The sequence below is a fragment of the Dreissena polymorpha genome, chromosome 3, assembly GCF_020536995.1.
Source record: "Dreissena polymorpha isolate Duluth1 chromosome 3, UMN_Dpol_1.0, whole genome shotgun sequence".
Classification (NCBI taxonomy): domain Eukaryota; kingdom Metazoa; phylum Mollusca; class Bivalvia; order Myida; family Dreissenidae; genus Dreissena; species Dreissena polymorpha.
Genome location: NC_068357.1, coordinates 106,183,738 through 106,197,070, shown reverse-complemented (window position 1 = coordinate 106,197,070; position 13,333 = coordinate 106,183,738). Strand labels below are relative to the sequence as shown.

Sequence of the window (13,333 nt, the reverse complement as noted above, 5' to 3'; positions counted from 1 at the left end):
AATGGTCCTTGTGTATAGCACTTCTCCTCATTGATATATACCATCCACAAAGTTTCATGTTGAAATCTTAAATAGTAATTGAGATATAGCCCTGTAATATTACATCATACAACAAGATGTGTTTGTGAAACACTGTGCCCCCCCCCCCCCCCCCCCTATATTTGACCTTTGACCTTGAAGGATGACCTTGACCTTTCACCACTCAAAATGTGCAGCTCCATGAGATACACATGCATGCCAAATATCAAGTTGCGATCTTCAATGTTGCAAAATTTCACCTTTGACCTTGAAGGATGACCTTGACCTTTCACCACTCAAAATGTGCAGCTACATGAGATACACATGCATGCCAAATATCAAGTTGCTACTTTCAATATTGCAAAAGTTATGGCCAATGTGAAAGTTTGACCCAAACCAACAAACAAACCAACAGACAGGGCAAAAACAATATGTCCCCCAGTATAGACTAGGGGACATTAAAATACCAGAGGGCAATAATATTTCATAAAGTGTTTGTAATGGTCCTTGTGTATAGCACTTCTCCTCATTGATATCTATACACCCATAAAGTTTCATGTTGAAATCTTGTATCTTATCTGAGATGTAGCCCTAAAAAATGAAATCATACAAAAAAACAAAGGGCATTAACTCTTATTTAAAAACGTGTAGGGTTATGGTTATTCTGCATGGCACTTCTCCTTATTGATATCTATAAAGCCCTAAAAAGCTTGGGACAGATGGACAGATGGACGGACTGACAGAAAAGGCCAATTGTAAATCCCTCTGACTTTGGCGAGGGATAAAAGAGGCATAACTTCTGTCATTTTTAAAGTTGGAAACTTACGCACAACTTTTTCTCAAAAGGGACAATGCCTGAAAGTTTGAATGTTGAACTGCAGAGTTTGAGTCTACCCACAGACAGGTGCATAGTAGTCCACATTGACTCGAGTATAATGACAAACCCTGAAATAAATACTATTTTAGCAAGCATGGCTTAAAACAAAATGCCCACTGTTCTTGATACACAAAGGTATATGTTAGATAACATTGATAATCCAAACATGTTTGCAGCCTATTTAGGTCAGTGGGAGATGGAGGGCTATCAAACTCAAAATGATTACAAGTGATTGTGTCACTGCATGTCATAACAAAACAGAAAGCTGTTTTAATGTTTAGCCTTGGCCCATAGATACATGGGACATATCTACAAATGGACAGTCAAATTATGAAATGTTTCACAATCCATGAAACTAGAATCGTAGGGAAAAACCCTTTGGGAAATAGAACCACGTAACCTGATGCAGTATACACCAAAGCTTGCACACAACTAAATAATACTTAAAATGCACACCAAGCAACACCCTGGAGGTCAAAGATTCAAGCCCCACAGGGGGATGGATTTGTCAAGACCGGCTGCAAACCGAGCGACTTATTAAATCAATGGGTGCAACATGCTTTCCTGCAAAAAGCCAGGCATAAAGTATAAGAATCTGGAGTAGAGATGTTCATCAGTAAAAGGTGTCTTATAGGTAAAACTGGCTGGCCCTTAAATGCTAGGGATAAGAAACAAACATGATTTTACTTTTATTTTCAAGTTATTTGGATTTCTGCTCAAAATGTCATTTGGTAGTGAAATGTGGTGTTGATAAACTTTTAGAAATAAGCTGAAACAAGAGCTGTCTCCATAGGATGACATATGCCCCCGATAAACGCTTTGCTAGAAGTTATGAGCATTTTTCGAAACCTAAACGCAGATTTCGAAACCGAAATGTAGACCCTAAGTTCAAGGTCAAGGGGTCAAAATTTGTGTGCGTATGGAAAGGCCTTGTCCATATACACATGAATACTAAATATGAAGCGACATAGAAGTTATGAGCATTTTTCGAAACCTAAACGCAAAGTGTGACAGACAGACGGACAAATAGTCAAGGCATTTTGCAAGCACTGTTGCATTATTCCAATGACCCTGAAACAAGCCCATGGCCTTGCAACAACAACATCCCTACTTAATCCCGCACTTTGACATATTAGCAAAAAAAATATTGCTAAAAAATCCCTTAATGATTTTTTACAGTGTGTCTATTATTACATTCATACACTGTCAACTGAATTCTGTATTTATGAAGACATGAGTAACTTTGGTTTATAAAACACATTTAAAGGATAACCTTAAAACACACAAAACAATTTTATTTCTACACGACTTATACTATTCAGGTATCAAACTGATATAAATATATTAATCCAAAGTACAATATCTGAATATCTGAAATGAGAGAAAAGGTCATGTAACGTAAAAAAAACCCACAACAGCCACAGGTCTCATTTTACCAAATGAATAAATCTGTTGCCAAGGGACAACTTCATTGGTTGAGTAGGCAATAGCAAACAAAGAAATCTTATTGCTGTCCAATGGACAATCAACCAAAACAAACCACTGATGACTGCAAGCTTGGGGCGGTTGAACATGAAATAAGTACCCCAAGACTAAAAACACATAGCGCAACGCACTTTTATCAATCAATATACTCACTCCTAAAATCCCATGAGATACTTACAACCAAAAGGTGATAACACTAGATACTAATAGATAACTGTATTGCAATCAAAAACTCAAAGTAAACAATTCACTAGCCAGTGAAGTATCTCTAATCTGAAATAACATGATAGGCTCTTTCGAGTTAAAAGGATCTAATGTTAAAGTGGCTTGCACACTTATATATGTGTTGCTATATAGTCAAATACATTAAGTTTACTTTATATTCTGTCATATTTTTTATATTTTCTTGTTCAGAAATTATAAAAAATTATAAATTATTTCTAATAAGAGCCGGTATAAGTTGGGAGTTGTATTTATTGGGATGTTTGTTAAGGGGAAATTGAGTGTTCATAATGATTTTAGAGTCTGTTATTGTGATTGGCAGTTCAAAGTATTTGCAACTCAGAAAAACTATAGGTACACATTTGTGCAAGTCATTGTTGCAAAACCTTGATCCGAATCCAATCAAAATGCACAGAATTATGCCATAAGTTGCACACTGGCAAGTTTTTACGAGTTTTCAGGAATGGCTTCAAATGCCATGTTTATGACTTCAACCCTGTACAAGTACTTCAAAATGGAAACTTGACAATCATGAGCAGGTTTTACACGTGTAATTTATAGCAGGGAGATTTTATTGTTTAAAATGGCATTAAAGCATACATTTTATTCTGACATAAAGTTATGAAATATGGCATTAGCAAACATATAACAAGGAACAATGTAACAGCGGATATAGGCTAAGTTATACAATGACATAAATTGTTGATACAAGATATTTTTATCTTTTTATCAAGATTTTTTGGACTCGTGTTATATCATGCAACATTTAAGGCTTATTGAAATCTTCAAGTAACTTTATCTACATATTAAGTAAACAGTACTATCATTAAAATGGTACGCAAGAAAAAATAAAGTTATTCAATTGATCATAAATGATAGAGCATGTTCTTTTTTATTTATTTATTATTTTGGCATAACAAACATTTAGTCAATCATTTGATTTTTTGTCGCATTTGGAAAAATAAGCTTGAGTCTGATAAACAGAGTCCTTGAACCACATACAAAATAATTACAATGAATTACATCACTATCTTAGTATGCTATTGATATTTGTATTTTGTACCACATTGACTAACTCACAAAATTATAAAATATACAATACACTATTCTATTTTTGATGAGGGTTCATATTCATTTTTGCTGACCTCTGACCTACATGTTAAATATGCAGCCCCAAGCAAGTTTTATAACAAAAGTCTGAACATGAAAATGAGGAATATTTCTTTAGCAGAACAATCAGGAGCTGATTTTGTTTTATTCCACCTTAAAACTGGTCCCGTTTTCCTGTTATCGATGACTGTGCATGCAATGAACAGATTTCTAATTTTGATTTGCCACGTCTCTTATATATATATACAGCTACTTTGTGTCTGGTAAGAAATATCCATTTTCATGTGCACATTTTAGATCACAAGGCAATACCAACTGAGACTGCTTAAGCATAACAAGGGAGACAATGTTATTTTTTATGAGCAAAACTGAAAAGGAGTTATGACCCATAGACAGATGCAATAAAATTTTCATTGATAACAACAAACAAGAGATTGTTGAACGAATTGAGCTTTGCTATAAGAAGAATTGTTATTCAAAATTGTATTTGTTCTCAATATTGAAAAGCCTCTGTTACAATCACAGCACATGGCAAACGAAAACGGCTCTCTAAATTTTGCAAACAAAAACTGCACTAAATACTGCCAACAAAACCTGCACTTTTAAGTGTGGAAAAAAACTGCACTCAAGTGTGCAAACAAGAACCATCCTTAAAAGTGTACGAACAAATACTGCATTTAAAAGTGTGAAAATAGCTTAGCTGTTATCGCCTAATCATTCTCTCCAGCATCATGGTCTACAGAAACTTCAGGCATAGCGGACCAAACAATGACACCATGGTCTACAGAAACTTCAGGCATAGCGGACCAAACAATGACACCATGGAATAAAACAAATAGCTTCAGAAAGTATATGAGCCTCGTTCTGACAAAACTGGGCTTAATGCACGTGTGTAAAGTGTCGTCCCAGATTAGCCAGGGCAGTGTGCACAGGCTTAAAAGGCACGACAGTTTCTGCCTTAGCTACCGTAAATTTTCGTTTAAAAGGGACTTTTTTAAACAAATAATCCATAGAAGCGGAAAGTATCGTCTCAGACTTCACAGGCTGATGTGGGATGACACTTTACGAACAAGCATTAAGCCCTGTTACCCCATAGCATGGCTCATATAAATACCAGGTCAGGTGCAAATTTAAAACCTACACAATACATCCCAAGTCATCTTACATTTTGGCATATTCCTAGTATGTACCAAAACAAACAACAATACTCAGTGATGTCTGATCACTTGTGAACCTTATCAATTGTAATTGAGCTGCACTATGGGAAAATAGGGCTTTGTGCTTTTACATAAAGTTTTGTCCCAGATTAGCTTGAGCAGACCACACAAGCTAATCAGGAACAGACAGCACTGTCTGCTTTTATGAAATTTTTCATTTTAAGGAAGTCTCATTAAAACAAAAATCAAGTCTAGGCGGAGAGTATTGATCCTAACTAGCCTGTTCTGACTGCACAGGCTAATCTGTGCTGACTCTTTACACACATGCATTAAGCCTCTTTTTCAAGAGCTCCACTGAATGGTATTCCAATTCTTACCTCTGTTTTGCTGGTAGCCCCCATATCCACCCGATGGAGGAGGGACCGATACCCCTGACCTGAAAACACAGGATTAGCTTTGTCAGTTAGTGATATGAGCATCTATATTTCATCTCTTTGATTGGCATTGCTTGTACCCAGATGGACTCACTCCCAATTGATGAAGGGAATGCTGTTACATAGCACAAACAATCCAAACAAACAAACAGTTATGAGCCTTGCTCTGTGAAAACAGGGTATAATGCAAGTGCGTAAAATATCCCAGATAAGCAAGTGCAATCTGCACAGGCTAATCAGGGCCAACACTTTCCTCTTAATGGTATTTTTTTTATTTTAAGGAAGTCTTCCAGGTTAAGTGGAAAGTGTTGTTACTGATTTGCATGATTCGCACAGGCTAATCTGGGACTACACACAGGCTAATCTGGGACTACACACAGGCTAATCTGGGACTACACACAGGCTAATCTGGGACTACACACAGGCTAATCTAGGACTACACACAGGCTAATCTGGGACTACACACAGGCTAATCTGGGACTACACACAGGCTAATCTGGGACTACACACAGGCTAATCTGGGACTACACACAGGCTAATCTGGGACTACACACAGGCTAATCTGAGACTACACACAGGCTAATCTGGGACTACACACAGGCTAATCTGGGACTACACACAGGCTACTCTGGGACTACACACAGGCTAATCTGGGACTACACACAGGCTTATCTGGGACTACACACAGGCTAATCTGGGACTACACACAGGCTAATCTGGGACTACACACAGGCTAATCTGGGACTACACACAGGCTACTCTGGGACTACACACAGGCTAATCTGGGACTACACACAGGCTTATCTGGGACTACACACAGGCTAATCTGGGACTACACACAGGCTAATCTGGGACTACACACAGGCTTATCTGGGACTACACACAGGCTAATCTGGGACTACACACAGGCTAATCTGGGACTACACACAGGCTAATCTGGGACTACACACAGGCTAATCTGGGACTACACTTTACGCACAGGCTAATCTGGGACTACACTTTACGCACATGCATATAACATAGTTTTGCCAACTCAATTTTCTCTGTATGTAATAGCTTTCAAGTAAAACAATTGCAGTCATTTCACTTGCTAACAACTTTCATGGGCAAGCAATGCCAATAAAAGAGATTGAACAGTACTACATGCAACTATGGCAGTAAACAAAAAATCTTTATCATGGGTCACTAGCAAAAATATGTACTTTCTTTTTGGGGAAGGAAAAAATAACAGTGTTTTACATATTTGTAATGTCTTATCCATTGTTGGACAATCACTTTAAATGTCACTGTACATGACATCTCAAATAAACTGAGCAAATAAAGCAAATGTAAAACAAAAATTGACCATTTATATATAATTTTGTTGCAAAAGTATGATATATAGCATGATCTCAGTAATAAAATAAAATAAGAACACACCTTGTAATAGTAATGACAAATACCTCCTGACTGGGATTATGCTTGTCAAAATTTGTAGATAGTTATAGCATAATTATATTGAAATTTTTAGTTGAAAATGATGCATAACATAACATTGCACATACATGAAGACATATTATAATAAAAAAAGTCAAGCAAGTTTGATTGTTCATTATGTACAATTCAAGCAAGTTTGATTGTTTTAATTACATTTCAAGCAAGCTCGATTGGTTTTTAATTACAATTCAAGCTTATTGATTGTTCTATAAGTACAATTCAAGCAAATTTGATTGTTCTAAAATAACAACATTTGATTGTTGTTATATTTATTCAAGCAAGTTTGGTTGTTCTTTAATTAAGTCAAGCAAGTGTGATTGTTCTACATTTACATTTCAGGCAAGTTTTATTGTTCTTTAATAACAATTCAAGCCAGATCGATTGTTCTTTATTTACAATTCAATCAAGTTTGATTGTTTTTCATTTACAATTCAAGCAAGTTTGATTGTTCTTTAACAGTATTTACAGGCAAGTTTGAGTGTTCTTTAACAGTATTAACAGTATTTACATGGCAGGCAAGTTTGAGTGTTCTTTATTTCTATTTCAAGCAAGTTTGATTGTTCTTTAATAACAATTCAAGCAAGTTTGATTGTTCGTTAATTTCAATTCAATCAAGTTTGATTGTTCTTTACTGGTATTTAAATTGCAAGCAAGTTTTATAGTTCTTTAATTACAATTCAAGCAAGTTTCAGAGTTCTGTATTTACAATTCAAGCAAGTTAGATTGTTCTTTAATTACAATTCAAGCAAAGATTGTTCTTTAATTACATTTTAAGCAAGTTTGATTGTTCTTTAATTACAATTCAAGCAAGTTTGTTGTTCTTTACCGGTATTTACATTTCAGGCAAGTTCTTTTATTACAGTTCAAGCAAGTTTGATTGATTTTTCATTACAATCAGAAACAAGAGATGTGTTTGCTAGAAACATAATGCCCCCTAATGCGCCTCTTTGATTTTTTACCTTTGACCTTGAAGGATGACCTTGATCTTTCACCACTGAAAATGTGCAGCTCCATGAGATACACATGCATGCCAAATATCAAGTTGCTATCTTCAATATTGCAAAAGTTATGACCAAGGTTAAAGTTTTGGGACAGACACACAGACACACTGACAGACAGGCCAAAATCAATATAACCCCGATCATTCGCTCCGGAGGCATAAAAATGGAGTGATGAGAATACAGAACAATTAAATCAATGAATAAATAGTTAACAAAACATGAAAATGGAACAATAATGGTCTTTGGCTTTGTTTGAGCAATTTGTTCAAGGCCCAGAATAATTGAAGTAACTCCAAACTAACTCAGATTCTTGAACCACGTTCTGAATTATTAAAAGCCATCAAAATATTAAGCTTAACTTAACAGCAAGCAAAATTTATATTTTCAAGCAGAATCAATGGTAATAGCAGTAACAATAAACAGGGCTATCAACTTGGACTTACACTGATTCTTCATCACTAAAAATTCAAGAATATAGTGCTGTATCGATAAGCAAATTAGATAGCAGCTATTTGCCAGATAACTTTTTTTTTCTCCTAACAAGAAATAGAGACTTATGCAAGGAACATTTTATAATGATAAGTGTAATACATAATAAGTATAATATGTAATGAGTATATGTAATTATTATAATATTTTATGTAATTATATATAACAATGATACTTATATTACAGGTAATCATGAAAGAAATATAGACATTAATGCAAAAAGTGTTGTAAACATAAGAATGTAAACAAAGACAAATCAAATACAAACAAAATTGATTAACATGTGAAGATTCAAACAAAAAGTAAAGGACAACACAAAACAAATTAACATATCATACCATGCTATGTTTGACCTAGCACACAAATGTAAGCTCAAGCAAGCAGGGTAAAAAGAATCTAGCAAAATAAACAGAATATTAGCTCTGTAGAACACAACACAACTGATGCCTTAACATGGGGTTTGTACAAGACAATATAAATAACGTAAATTCACATTTTTATCTCAAGGTTATTTTCATATTTGATATTTCTTACAACAAACTCCTTTTTATTTAAACACGGAAACAATGGGTTTCAACTAAATAAAGAGGCAACAGGTATTTGATTTCCTTTCAGATAAAACAACACTTACAAGACCCTTGGTCTTTCAAAGGTTTCAGTAAGGTTAAAGTTTTGTAAGTCTTCGATTCCAAGTGTTCAACCTTTAGAGAGGTGACTTTCCCATGGATGCTCCCCCTTTAGCCATGTGACATTCATTTTAGCAGGATTCTGGGGAAACTTTGCTTAATGCGTGGGCATAAAAAAAGGTCACAGATTAACCTGTTCAGTCTGCACAGGCTTATCAGCGACAATATTTTTGTCTGTAACTGTATTTTCCTCTTACAGAAAGTCTCTTCTAAATGAAAATCAAGGTAAAGCCAAGTGTTATCCCTGATTAGCAAACTGTACAGTTGGGTGCAAAAAAACCTTAGTTGATAAGCCATCTGGCTATTCACTCAGAAACACATTTGATGCATTGGTAGTCCCTCATTATATCAATAAATTTTTTAAAGACCTCTCTTTCTACATTCAAGAAGTTTTGTACCTGATCATCCTGTTGGCTGGCCCCATGTCCTTGTGGCCCCTGTATCCACTGTTGGGCTGGAACCCCAACTGGGGCCTGTACTGACCCCCTCTTTGGAAACGATCAAAGTCCTCTGGTTTCAACACCCGGTCTGTCATCCTGAAATACAATTCTTGAAATCCGAGCTGTGTTACAAACATGACTTATACCCTTGCATCAGTTTGTTGGCTCTGTTCGAGCGCAAATAACTCGGGAATTTGTGGATCATAGGAAAGGAAAAGTGTGTTGCATATTCACACTTCATAATGTCACATTTCAAGTTTCAATTTTAAACGCTTAAGAAATGTAGAAACTGTTACGGCCACAAGCATATGAGCATTGCTTTGTGAAATAGGGTTCAATGCATGTCTATCTATCTATATATACTGCCAAGCGCCCTTTAGAGCATTATAGGCAGAGGGACATTATCGAGTCCGTTTCCTGGGAAGAACCAGTACTTGGTGTCTATGGAGTAGATAATGAGAACGCTCCCCGAGTAGGGAGGGAACCCACGAACTCCCGACGGCTAGGCGGACACCTCATCCACTACACCACCGCGATTGTCTAAAGTGTCATCTCAAATCAGCCTGGTCAATACACACAGGCTTATCAGAGACAAGACTTTCTGGCTAAACTGGATTTTCGCAAAAATAGAGACGAAAAATACCATTAAAGCAGAAAGTGTTTTTTATAAAGATGCATTAAGCTCCATTTTCCCACAGTGAGACTTCCATTCATTCAGACCAACATACAGAGTAAGGTCTATAGACTCCTTCTCTGAAGTCATTTTACTGTCTTCCGTTAAAGTATTATGCCCAAACGAATTGTTATGAACAATTGAGAAGTTGACAACTGTTGGACTAACAATTAAGAAACTGTAAAGATTTATTACAGAAACTGGTCTATAGATTAAGCCTCATTCTAGCAAACTTTACTTAACCCATTTATGCCTAGTGGACTCTCCCATCCTTCTAAATTGGATCAATTTATTTCCAAAATTAGGCATGTCTAGTATGTTTATTTCTATATTTTGAATATTTCTTACAGAAATTCCTTTAAGCAAACAGCACAGACCCTGATGAGACGCTGCATCATGCAGCGTCTCATCTGGGTCTACGCTGTTTGCCAAGACCTTTTTTCTAGATGCTAGGCATAAATGGCTTTATGCATGTGTGTAAAATGTCATCCACATTATCCTATGCAGTCTCCAAAGGCTAATCAGGGTGGACACTTTCCCTTTTTTTGTAATTTTTTGGTTAAAATTAGGTTTCCTTTCAAATTAAGTTCATTTAAGGCGAAAAGTGTTGTCCCTAATTAGCCTGTGGGAACCACACAGGCTCATCAGTGACAGCACTTTCTGCTTTTATGATTTTTTTTGTTTAAAGGACGTCTCTTCTAAACACAAATCCAGTTAGGACTGAGTTAAATGTGGTCCCTTTACAAGGCCAGATTAAATACAGTGCTGGTGACATACTTGGCCCCTGGCAGGATGACTGCTGGGAACAGGAAGTCCCGGTCATACTGGGGGTCCTCAAACTGGACACTGAAACAGAGCAATAAGAACTTATTGACATGAGTCAGCTTACATATCAGTGTGAAATCACAGTATATATATATGTGCTGTGTTCTGAGAAAACTGGGCATAATGCATGTGCATAAAGTGTTGTCCCAGATTAGCCTGTGCAGTCTACACAGGCTAATCAGGGACGACACCTTCCGCTTAAACTAGATTTTTGGTAAAAAGGAACTTCTTTTTAACAAAAAATAGCATTAAAGCAGAAAGTGTCATCCCTGATTAGCCTGTGTGGACTGCACAGGCTAATCTGGGACGACACTTTACGCACATGCATTTTGCCAAATTTTCACAGAACAAGACACATATATTAAGTATTTAAGATGGACTTAAGCTGAAAACAATAGAATAACATCAGTTTTAAATACAAAATGTGTTCCTGGTGATTGTTCTACATAGTCATAAACCAGGTATATAACTATCATTTTGATAAGAGTAGCCCACACTAGTTCTTTATGTACTTTCTGTCCAGGCAACATTTCTAAGACAAGAGCACAGCATAACGGGTGCCAGCGCTCGGCTGCGGGTGCAGTTTTGAATAAATGAAAGCATGTCAGAATATTTTTTTTAGAGGTAACAGTGACCTTGACCGTTTACCTAGTGACCCAAAAATTGGTGTGGCTTGTATAACTCATCAAGGTGCATCTACATATGAAGTTTCAAAGTTGTAGGCGGAAGCACTTTGATTTTAGAGCCCATGTTAAGGTTTAAGCACAACAACAGCGGATGAGCTGGCTATGACAATACCTCGGGTTTTCTCCGAAAACAGCAGAGCTAAAAATCAACAAATACAGCAAACATTGACTTTTGCACTTCTGCTTATTTTATCCCTGATTAACATGAGTAAAAATCCTACAATAAAAATATAAAAACATTAATACTTATTTTATGGCAAAGAAAATGCTTCACTCAAAAGTATATCTTCCCAATGCAAAAATAAACCAAGTACACAAAATATGGTTCAACTAGCAGGATAAAAGTATCTCTCCCCCTTTATCACTTTACAAACATGTTAAATCCAAAATTACATTTAAGTCTTCTTATGGGAAAACTAGGCTTGATGCATGTGCAAAAAATATCATCCCAGATTAGCCTGTACACGTTGCACAGGCTAATCAGGAACGACACATCCGCCTTAAATTGATTTTCATTTAGAAGACTGTTTTAAACAAAAAATTCCGTAACAACAGAAACTGTTGTCCCTGATAAGCCTGTTCAAACTGCACAAACTGTATCTGGGATGACACTTTACACACATGTATTAAGCTTAGTTTTTCCAGAATGCGGCTCATTAAGAATCTCATCAACAAACCTTATAACACGGTTGTCCTGGAGATCTGTCAACTGTGGCAGCGGGCTTGGCACTGTCCTATAACAACAATGTTGTGTTAAAATATGCATAAACATGTATTGTGCATATTGTGATGCTGGCATTGATGATCACATCATAACCAGTGGGACAAAAAACTAAGACGTTTTTCGACATAATTCAAACAGGCAAAAGTTAATGAGAGTCTCTTTATAGGAAAACTAGGCTAAATGCATGTGCCTGAAGTGTCATCTCAGATTAGCCTGTGCAGCATTCACAGGCTAATCAGGAATGACACTTTCTGCTTTTATGTAAGTTTTCAGGTATAAGAAGGATCTCTAAAACGAAAATCCAGTTTAGGCCGAAAGTGTCATCCCTGATCAGCTAATATGGGATGTCACTTCAAGTACATGCATAAAACACGGTTTTCCTATAAGCACATGCATAAAACAGTTTTTCTATACTATGGCTCAATTAATGAAGCCATACATCACACAGTCCCTGAGTGGGTTGCCATAAAATACCATGCCATTTTAGTAGCCACGCAGTGCAATAAATTAATTTCACATTTTCACTAAACTTTTTGATGCTCAGAAGTGCATTTCGACCAATTTGCAGTTCCTCAGGAAATCAGATTTTATTAAAGACCATTCTAAATAGATGCTAGTTTAAAAGGCTTAATATCAAACCCTAAGATACTGATGAGAAGTGAGCAGAAAACCTGAACTGTGAGTTACTCGCATGCTGTTATGGTTTGATACTGGTTGCCATTTTCACTTTGCTTCTCAGCGGGAAAGGTTTATTGTAATGATTACAAAGTTCTTTATCATTGATAAGGTTTGCTCTGCAGCAAATCCAAGGTACTCACTCTCCTGTAAGGTTCACAAACTCGTCTGCCCAGACCTTGCCTGCCATGCCTTGAGTCTGCTTGGGATTCAACTCCAGTTTCTGTGCAGAAGAAAACATTATAAACTCAATATCAGAATATTAGAGCCTTGGTTTTGGAAAACTGGGCTTAAAACATGTGCGTAAAATGTCTTCCTAGATTAGCCTTTGCAGTCTGTACAGGCTAATCAAGGA

At 36.4% G+C, this 13,333-nt stretch overlaps 1 protein-coding gene across 8 annotated transcripts in view; it reads right to left on the bottom strand.

Moving 5' to 3' along the window:
* LOC127870862 (5'-3' exoribonuclease 2-like) overlaps positions 1-13,333 on the bottom strand; it is a 74,517-nt gene that overhangs the window by 22,979 nt on the left and 38,205 nt on the right. For 4 of the 8 annotated variants that reach the window (XM_052413403.1, XM_052413404.1, XM_052413408.1 and 1 more), the window contains exons 22-28: positions 13,122-13,201; positions 12,257-12,313; positions 10,846-10,914; positions 9,354-9,491; positions 8,608-8,622; positions 8,224-8,238; positions 5,247-5,305 (exon numbers count right to left, since the gene is read on the bottom strand). In XM_052413403.1, the coding sequence (XP_052269363.1) occupies positions 5,247-5,305; positions 8,224-8,238; positions 8,608-8,622; positions 9,354-9,491; positions 10,846-10,914; positions 12,257-12,313; positions 13,122-13,201 (433 nt within the window). The remainder of the gene's footprint in view (positions 1-5,246; positions 5,306-8,223; positions 8,239-8,607; positions 8,623-9,353; positions 9,492-10,845; positions 10,915-12,256; positions 12,314-13,121; positions 13,202-13,333) is intronic. The other 4 variants (XM_052413407.1, XM_052413410.1, XM_052413411.1 and 1 more) reach the window with 2 other exon arrangements.